This window comes from Harmonia axyridis, chromosome 2, assembly GCF_914767665.1.
Source record: "Harmonia axyridis chromosome 2, icHarAxyr1.1, whole genome shotgun sequence".
NCBI lineage: Eukaryota > Metazoa > Arthropoda > Insecta > Coleoptera > Coccinellidae > Harmonia > Harmonia axyridis.
Genome location: NC_059502.1, coordinates 39,727,939 through 39,738,453, shown reverse-complemented (window position 1 = coordinate 39,738,453; position 10,515 = coordinate 39,727,939). Strand labels below are relative to the sequence as shown.

Genomic DNA, 10,515 nt, shown 5'->3' with positions numbered 1-10,515 from the left:
GCGCGGTTGCGGGGGCCCTGCGAAGGTATGACAATTCATTGAAATTGTTGGAATATTATTAGTATTTATTTTAGGTTATGTTGTTATAATTTCGAATTAAAACAAAAAAATATCATTGAAAAGTTTTATTTATCAAAGGAAATTTACATATTTGCTTAAAATAATAATTATTTATAAAAATCAATACATAATATACATTATATTGGGAGATTTACACTATACCTGACTGAAAAAAAATACCTATTTATACCTACTCTATAAAATTATATCTGATGAATAACTGAATTGATACATTTCTGAAGCAATATTCAAATTTCTACACATACATGAAAGATAAAAATCTTCAGTTGGTTTAATCTATCTTCCTGCGTTACAGTGCTCATTTCGTAATTCACTTTAATTATCACAGGTCTTCTTTGGTACTTCATTTTCAGCTCATTTGGAGGTTGTAGGTGGATATGAAAAAAAAAGATTATAAATAGCGATCAATTAGTAGGTAATTCATTTTAATTTGATATGATAATTCTGGATCACGTAGATGGTTATTGTTAGAATCATTAATATTTTCCATACAAGAAACATTTGGGGAAGTTCTACAATCATATGGCTGATGATTATAAATTTGATACTTCAATAAATGCCGAGGAACAGAATTTAACTTTAATATAGTTGGTTCTGAAGGATTATAAAAATCACAACTAAGGATATATTAGAACATTGAATTACAATATGAGGAAAACCCCGGTCTTATTTTGTTCTAAATTTATTTTCTCATGGATTACCTGACCTTACCTTACCTGAAACCTAAAACAGAACTTGTAATAAATAAGTGACAATAAAAACTACTTTATCTGTTCATTGCCACCATACAAATACAAACACAATTTATTGTTGGTTATATATATCATATTGAAAAACTCGAACGCTGATTGGCCTGTTATGAGAATAAAATTTTTACATCGTGATATGTATGCATGATGTATACCGTGTATGCTGAGTGTATGTGACGTCACATCTGTCTGTTGCCAATGCTAGCACTAGCGGTTTCACCCCCCTGGTGCACACCTTAGAACATTAATATATTCTATCTATATTCTAAGGGTAAAACATAATAAATAGTCATAATATACCCTCTTACTGTCTTGCCTGCTGAAAAGGTGTTAGAAATTAAAGTTTTTTAACTATACTAAGAAGTTTTGAGTTGATTTTGTTTTCAATATTGAAAAGGAATTCTGAAGGTATGGACTTTATTATTATTAATTATTTACTGCAAGAAATTCACAAATTCAGTGCTATGTAGTTGGTTGACACAATTCATATTATAATAAGAAAAAGTAGTTTTTTTTTAACATTTCTGGTTCCTACGAAAGGAGATATCCTGTAATGTTCAGAGAAAATCGTGAGAACCAAGGACAGAAGTGGATTATTAGTATGTGAAGAGTTTGGTAAGATTATTTGAGAAATGTTAGCAAATGTCTTTCATCTAAAACTTATTATAGTGCTAATAATTTTTTGGGAGAAATGGCAACCTGAAGTATTCCATGAAATATGCAGTTCACATTTTGTATGAAACGTGAGGAATAATTATCCTGAAAGAACTTCATCCCATAGACCTAATATCCATGAACCGAGTGTCACGAGTGTCCATGGATATTAGGTCTATGATTTAACCCAAAGATTTGTACAGGTTAGTTCAATTTAAATTATGTTACTAATCTCATTCTACTTATTTCAGAATTATAAAAAAATGGATAATTCCACTACAAGAATGAAAAAATATAAAAGAAAAATAGCCTGATCACATATACGTCAAACTTTAAACGTAAAATCACAGCCCAAACGGGACCATCTAGAGCAAAAATGACAAGAATAAGACCCCCCTCAAAATCGTCTGGAGATCCCGGGAAAAATTCCAAACCTTCGATTCTCCCCGCGGTTTTCGAGTATACGGGGTGTTTCGGATCATTTTGACATTTCAAGTCCCATATTTCTGTGGTATCTGTGGACAATTTGACTGTCAGTGTCATGTTAATAATAAATATTCCATTTCGATATATGAAAGTTCTTGAAAAAGTTTGCAGTTTCCAAAATTGTTATTCAATATTTAAATAAATGCCGACAGATAAAATGCAAAGTCTTCGGCTAATCAAAAATTCGATAGATATTTGTCAAAATTTGGAAATGAACATTTATAACATCGAATGCATTTTCCTCAATTCAGGTTTGTTTGAAGGGTTTGTATTATTTGGAATTAATTGGATGAATGTTACTTTATTTCAGGAATTTTTCGTTTATTTTCCACAACTATAAAACTACATTCCCTTTCGTGAGAATTTGAATTTATTGCGACAGAAGATGGAACTACCAAAGAGAATAGAAGCTTCATTCATCAATTCAGTCTTGGATTGGAGTAAAAGTTATGCTACTATGAAACAGTATTAAACAGATAGAAAGACTCCTTATAGATAATTAACAATTGGCTTTATTACTGGAAAAAAAGAGTCAAGTTAGTCAGATAACAGTCAAAAGTTTCCATGAGTTTTTTGAATATCTAAAATATACACTTTTACGACAGAGGAGTGCAAAAATATAAGTGACCACTCCGTTTTTGAAGAATTTGAGTGCAGTGCTGTTGAATTTATAATGAATAAGTCAAATCTTTCATACTAATAATTTCAACTATATATGTATACCCTGTTATATTATTTTCCACTCAACTGAAACATGTATTAATAAGCCTTGGAAATTAGAGACTCTCAAACTTATAACCTGATTTCTCAAAAAGGTTTCACCAAGATAAGATATTGTAGGTAATTGCTTATGAGGTAACATAGGCCATGGGTATTTGAAAGGCAAGTCTATTCATTATGTCTCTTTTTAGTTGGTTTATTATAGCTATACTGAATATTTCTAAAAATAACATTCACTTCAGATGTGAATTAATTAAATTTGGACTTATGCTTCATATCATATATGACTATGAAATTGAGAAAGACATATTCTTCTAAATTCCATTATAAGTCTTTCGAATAGTACTTTGAAGATATTGATTTCAATGACGTATGGAATATATCAGTTGAAATACTAGTCAAAATGTTACGACAAATAAATTTTGAAGGATCATTCAGTATATGAAGAATTTTAACATGGCAGTCACTTTCGAAATTGGTATCAATTTTCCAGCAATTCAATGAAGGTATAAAATACTTTAAAAAGCAACTATTTAGTGAAAATTTCCATGTCATGAATGAATGATCAAATTTGTATAAAAATGTAGATACCTACCTATTTGTTCACTAAAGTTTCCAATTTTTTAATCATTATAGGAATAGGTGCTATATGGCCATTTCAAAAATGCTATCCTACTGATTTATTCATTGCTTTTCATTTTGGTAAGAATTAAATTATTCATTGATTCAGATCCAAAGTTAACATTTGAAAAAATCAAGTCAATGTAGTTATTCGAACCCACTAATATGGGTCAATAGTATTGGCCGATACAATTTTAGTACCGATTTCAAATACTCAGTTCCTTTTGACTGATGTAAAAATTGAACAATGATCTTTGTATCTTGAAATGAGTTTTGCACTTTTCCAGTGTTCAACAATGAGATAATTATTAAATTGACTCAAGAAATTAACAGAGTATGCTATATCAGGACTAGTTAATACTGCTGAAGATATTAATAAACCTATTAATTTCTTATATGGTTCATCATTACAACTCTCTTTTGTTGAATCAAAATTCAATTTAGTTTTCACATGTTCACAATCAGACATGTTGAATTATTGCAATACATATTTGAAGAATATAATCGATAGCTTTACTACCTTTTCCATAATTTCTAGTAATATTCATCCCTAATCATTTTTTAGCTTCCCCTAATTTCTTTATCATAAAATTTTCTATCAGAAAATTCATTCAGAATTAACATTAGTTAAAACAAAAAAGTCATCCATGTACAATGCAACAATAGTAAGCCAGTTATTTTTTGATTTATGTAAATACTATGATCAATTGTTGATCTTTTGAAACTTTTATCTATCAAAATTTTATTTACTATATAGGACATAAATTGCCCTGTTTAATTCACCCAGAGCCACAAGTCTCGTTCTATAACATAGCATCAATACAATCTTCAGATACTAAAAAACTCCTTAGTTCGTCAGGAATTTCCAATAGGTCCTTCAAATTGTTGCAATTATATTGTATTTCTTCACAAAATATGGAATAGAAGAATAATTTGCTGCTCAACTGAGAAATGTATTGATAAACCTTGGAAATGAGGGACTTCTTATAACCTGATTTCTCAGATATAGGTATCCGAAAGGTAGATCTATTATTCATTCTGCCTCTTTTCAGTTTGTTTATTACAGCTATACTGAATATTCCTAAAACAAAAATCTCACTGTAGGTCTTTTCGTAGATCTTATCGAACGATTATGTAAATTCCATATTTGTCAAAACTGAAAATAAACATTGAATGCAATTTCTTTATTTCAGGTAGTATTTCTATTAATGAGTCAATTGAATAAATGTAACTTCATTTTGGGGCCCACAAGTAAATATCCAATGGAATGATAGCCCTTAAAATATATCTATTATTCATTTTGAATTGACTTACAAGAATATCAATATTTTCATCGGCAAGACATAAAACGACAAATTTTCTTTCAAAGTTGAAATTCAGAGAAAAATATGCTAATAATTGTCTATTGTAACTATTAAATAAACAAAAAAAAGGACCATAAAAAGGATTACAACTTAACTAACAAACATAAACTTTTTTTGTCAATTTTTCCCACCCAATCATCAATTAAATTTGGACTTATGCATCATACATGTCTCTATAAAGAAGAAATGTGCTAATTTGAAATCTTAATGTTGGGATTATATTATTATTCAATATTCTCTAAAAATTTTTTACAAACCTATACGCATGAATAACTTTCTTGAAAGACTGACGCTCACATTTTGATTATTCATTTCTCCCAAATTCTTCAAAGAAAGAAATTGCCATTTCTGGAAAAATGAGATCTGGGAATTTGGTTGATATCGGTTATTTTTTATTCATTATTAAAGAATACAATATACGATTTATATTTCAACAAAATTTTAAAACATGCGTGTCACTGACAATAATGATCTTAGAGAAATCTTTGTTTATGGTTATGACTGCGTTCGGCAAATCCACACTAGGGATGGGCAAATGTCAGAAAACTATCGATATCTATATATTGTATCGATATTTTCTGACACTATCGAAATGTGTCGAAATATGTAAGAGTAAAATATCGATATATATCGCTGTGATATTTTGGTGTGAGAAAATTCTGTTGATTTGAATAAAGTTTTTCTATCATAGAGGATAATAATAAGATTCAGATGACAAGATTCAGTGGAAAACGACATATTTAGTAGTTTGCTTCCATTTTTATGGAGTATTTTGTCCTCCTGAACATTTATAGGGACATTGATGTTGACGAGGACGCTGTGATTACAAGGTTTTCAAAGGGTTCAAAGTTTTAAAGACCAAATTAGATTTTGTGATGTAGTTGCCAATTGTCTTTGTCTTCTTTTTTTCATATTAAACAATGTAATTTTTTTTAAATTTCTACCTGAATGGTTAAAACCCTGATAAGTAAATAATGGTATTATAATACAACAAATACATAAGGGTACAACTTTTTTTGCGAAATTCGAGGCTTTATTGTAAAAAACTGGTTATACATTTATAATTCAAAGTATTGCCCATCGCTGGTCACTACTTTCTCCCATCTTTCGGACAGCGTACGAATTGAAAAAACTGGTCATCTTTTGAAGCGATCCACGAATCGATTCAAGTTTTTACTTCTTCATAAGATCGGAAGTGTTGGTCAGGCAGGCCGTGTGCTATTAATTGAAACAAGTGATAGTCCGTGGGAGCAACGTCTGGAGAATACGTCGGGTAGGGTTGTGGGGTAGGAATTCCCATTTTAACGTTTCCAAGTATATCTTGACTACTTTCGCAACATGGGGTCGAGCATTGTCATGCAGTAAAATCAATTCATCTTCTCTCTCGTTGTTCTTACTAATGATTTTGCCCAAAGTCAACACCAGATATCTCATTCCAAAACTATGCACACCGCCTATTCATTTGTTATCTGCATACCATACCCATAATTTTATTTAAAATCCAATTATAGAAGTATTAATTTTAGGATATGCTAAAACGGACCAAATATTTGGACCCGAAGCTCATGAGTTACAGATACTCCCAAAGATCCTAAATGAAGAATAACTGTCATGCGCGAGAATGCCGAGAATTCCCTTCAAATACGATTTTGACGTTGATGTTATTTTGTTCCAAACAACAACAAAATTTACATTTTCTGTTGTTTCCCATTTTAATTGCAGAGTGGGATGAAACAGGTAGGTATATATGTAGAATTTTCCAAAATTCGTCTATAATTGAGCTTTCTTTGTAGATGAAATTTGGTATTATTATATCAACAGCTACAAAAATATACAAAACCTTCTGCAGACCAATTTTTGAATATAAACACATTATACAGAACTGAACTAATGCCAATAAGGGAAAGACTGCTAAAATTTCCAAGGAAACTCTTCTAAAATCCACACAACATTGAACTAAAGTGACCATTGATGCGAATATGATAGAAGTTGTTTATTATTATTATATTTATTTGTAGCTTGTGATTTGATAAAATGAAAGAGAATTTTGTATGATGAGATTGAATTGAAAGTGCCCTTTTGTTACGATGAATAAGTATTCAAATTAAAGCTTCTTAATTATATATATATATATATATATATATATATATATATATATATATATATATATATATATATATATATATATATATATATATATATATATATATATAATCGGGTTCAAAACGTCTTTCGACGTTGTCCGATGCCTAATTTCCACATCAGAGGATCACTGCATTGATCTTCAGTAAGGTTTCTTTCACTCATCGCTCTCAATATTCCTTCCTTCCAGGTCTTCCTCTTTTCCTTCGTCCTGCTGGTATCCACTCCATAGTTCTCTTAGGTTTTCTCGTGCTAGGCATTCTCTGGATGTGTCCGTACCAAATCAGCTGTCTTCTTTCAATGTCCGTTGTCAGAGATCCTTCCACACCCATTCGGAGCTTCACTTTTTCATTTCTTACTCGATCTCTACGAGATATTCCCAAGGATCTCCTGAAAACGTCCATTTCCACTGCCTCCAGTTTTCTTTTATTTCTCTCTGATATTCTCCACGTTTCGGCTCCATATAGAAGGTTGCTCTTAATAAGCGTTTCATATATATTGAACTTCCGCTGCTTCCCTATTTCTTGAGACCAGAATATTCCATTGAGGCAACCAATAGTTCTTCTAGCCTGGGCTATTCTCTTTTTTATTTCTACGTCGTCTTTCCCTGTAGTATCGAAGACAACTCCCAGATAGGTGTATTCGTCACATGATGTAATTGTTTCATTATTTTCTAGGTGGATATTCGAGAGGGCAGTTCCTATGGGAAGATATTTCGTTTTTTGTATATTTATTTCTAGCCCCCATCTTCGGTACTCTTCTTGCAATTTCCTGGCCATATATTCAACATCGTCTTTATCATTGGCCATGATGACCTGGTCGTCTGCAAACTGTAGTGTCAACAGACACATCTCTCCCAGATCTACACCCATCCCTCTGCATTTACGTTTCCACTGATTAAGTGCTCTTGCAATATAGATCTTGAAAAGGGTGGGTGATACACAGCAGCCTTGTCGCAGTCCCTTATTCACAGCAAATTTTGTTGACAGTTTATTGCCCATTTTTATTTGTGATGTTGTCCCGTCATACATGTTCCTCAAGGCCTTGATAACTGTTTGGTTCAAGTTAGTCTCTTGTAGTACTTTCCACAACCTATTCAGAGGAACAGTATCATATGCCTTGTGCAGATCGATGAACATCAGGTGCGTTTCCTGATTTACGGCCGACTTCTTCTCTATCAGTTGTTTGAGAGAAAATATATTATCGTTACAGGATCTTCCAGCTCTGAAACCTGATTGTTCTTCCTCCTCCTCTGTTTTGTATTCAGTCTCGATTAGATCTCTGATAATTCTTCCGTATAGTCTGCTCAAAGTGCTAGTCACTGCTATGCCCCTGTAGTTTGTGAGGTCCAATTTATTGCCTTTCTTGTGAATTGATGTTAAATATGAGTTCTTCCAGTCGCCGGGTATTTCCGCTCCATTTAAATATTGGTTCATACACCACGTAAGTGTCTCGAATAATTTTTCGGACGCGTTTTTGATGAGCTCTGCTGGTATTCCTTCCGGTCCCGTGGATCGCGCATTTTTCAAATCTTTTATGCGTTTTTTTACGAATTCGGTATCAACGACTATATTTTCTCCTTCAATAATCACTTCTGAGGGTGAGATACTGTTGTATTCATCTCTATTTTCTGAGAGTAGTTGTCCATAGTATTCCTTCCAATCTTCTATCTTTTCTCAATTCTATATTTGTTTTCACTTTTTCGTTTGCTTTTAGTCGACCTATGAACTTCCACGTTTCCGAGCATTTTCTTCCCCCAGTATAGCTATTGACCTCTTGGCATTTACGGTCCCACATCTGTCTTTTAGCTGCTGTTACTGACTGTCTGGTTGTTCTCTTTATTGCCATATATACTTCCTTATCTTCCTGCTCTCTACTACTGATCCATTTCAAGTAGGCACTCTTTTTCTTTGCAATGAGGTCTTCTATCTCTTCCGTCCACCATAGTTTGTTACTTGCCTTCTGTCTCCATAGTCCAAGCGCCTCTTCAGCAGCTTTTTTGATGCTATTCACCATGTTCTCATAAACTTCTTCCACCCTTTGTTCTCGGAACCCATCTGTCAGTTTTTCATCTAATCTTGTACGGAACAGTCCTCGTGCTTTCATGGGTCAGGCTGTCCAGGTTGTATTTTGTATATGTCATCATTTCTGCCTGGTCGTTGTTGTTCGTGTCAGCCCCTCTGAACTGTTTGAGTGGAAAGAGAATTTTTGCTTTTACCAGATAATGGTCCGATCCACATGTGACGCCTCTGTATGCTCGGACGTCATTTGTCTGTAGGGCCGAGTCTTGTTTAACAATGATAGAGTCAATTACAGATCGTAGATTCCTTGTTGTAGGTATGTATAGCTTTATGTTTGTAGAAGCCATTTGCTATCTTCAGTTCATGGCTTTCACATAATTCAATAAGCCTTTCTCCGTTGTCATTTTGATCGTCTTCTCCATATGGTCCCACCACTTTACTGTATTTTCTCCTTCCAACTCTCCCATTCAGATCTCCCATAATAATTAACTCTCGGTTGTCTCCAATTTTCAAAATTTCATCGTTTAGTTTTTCAAAGAAATCATCCTTCACAGCATATGGTTCGTCATTGGATATAGAGAGATACATTTATTTAATCATGTAACCAATACAGTTGTTGATCTTGTCAATCGCAATTCATTTACAAAAGGTAAAGCCAAAAAAACAAAAGAGTAAGAAAAATAAATTCTACAGTTCCTCAAAATTTCTTTCATTTAGGAACTCGTTTAAACTATAATAGCATTTCTTTACAAGAAAACTTTTAAGGGTACTTTTCTGTACCCTGAGAGATCGATTTTTGAATTTTTCAGGTAAATTATTCCATATTGACAACAAACTATATATAACATTTCTCTGCAAGTATGAGAAGTTTGGCTTATCCTCAATTAAACGATTTTTCCCTCTGGTGTTATAGGGATGTTCTATATTTTTGAACTCAGAAGGATTATTAATGACAAACATTACACACTCATATATACACAAACTGTAAAGGGTTAATATACTAAAGTTTTTAAATATAGTTTTACAGGTTTCAGTTTGTTTCATTCCAAAAATTACTCTTAAACATTTTTTTTGTAGTAGAAAAATTCTACCGTATACACCCAGTATGGTAATCGGTTGACCTCTTAAGTTGATGTTAATTCTCAGTATATTCTCGTCTACGGCCTCATAGAAGGTGATATTCCGTTGGTAGGTCTTACGTATCAGAACCGAGACTCCCCTTTTCGCTCTCTGGTGTTTTGCAACTCCAGTATGCACATGCACATAATTCCCTACTATTTCTATTCCGACTCCCTTCTTCTTTGTCTCAGTTAACACGACAATGTCAATACTCAATTTTGTTATTTCCTCGATCACTTCCTCCATCTTTCCTGAAATATCCTGCACATTCCAGGTGCCCTGGTGCCCATACTCATTATCCTAATTTTGTCATTGAACCACAGTCAACGTTGAACTGTTGGTGAACTTGGAATGAACAACTGGCCCTAAATATACACATCTGGAGCGTTCGGCAAAGATATCTGATCAATCAGATGTCGATCTTTTTCGTCGGACGTTTTCGACCTAGCAAAACAATTTTATCCACAGAGTTTACCTTTGTAATAGATCAAATGCATATTACTGCGTTCGATATATGCCCATCGGTGCGGAGCGTGCGGTGTAAGGTGTAAACGGTTG

At 33.0% G+C, this 10,515-nt stretch overlaps 1 protein-coding gene and 1 long non-coding RNA gene across 2 annotated transcripts; one reads left to right on the top strand and one right to left on the bottom strand.

Annotated features, from left to right (window-relative positions):
• Positions 1 to 6,196: 6,196 nt before the first annotated feature.
• LOC123672437 lies at positions 6,197 to 6,587 on the top strand. The gene is made up of 2 exons (XR_006746297.1): positions 6,197 to 6,412; positions 6,469 to 6,587. It is a non-coding gene; the product is annotated as an uncharacterized LOC123672437 (long non-coding RNA).
• Positions 6,588 to 8,440: 1,853 nt separating this feature from the next.
• LOC123673309 lies at positions 8,441 to 8,923 on the bottom strand. Its single transcript, XM_045607797.1, has one exon. It carries the CDS (start codon positions 8,921 to 8,923, stop codon positions 8,441 to 8,443), a length of 483 nt encoding a protein of 160 aa, XP_045463753.1.
• Between the last annotated feature and the right edge of the window lie 1,592 nt (positions 8,924 to 10,515).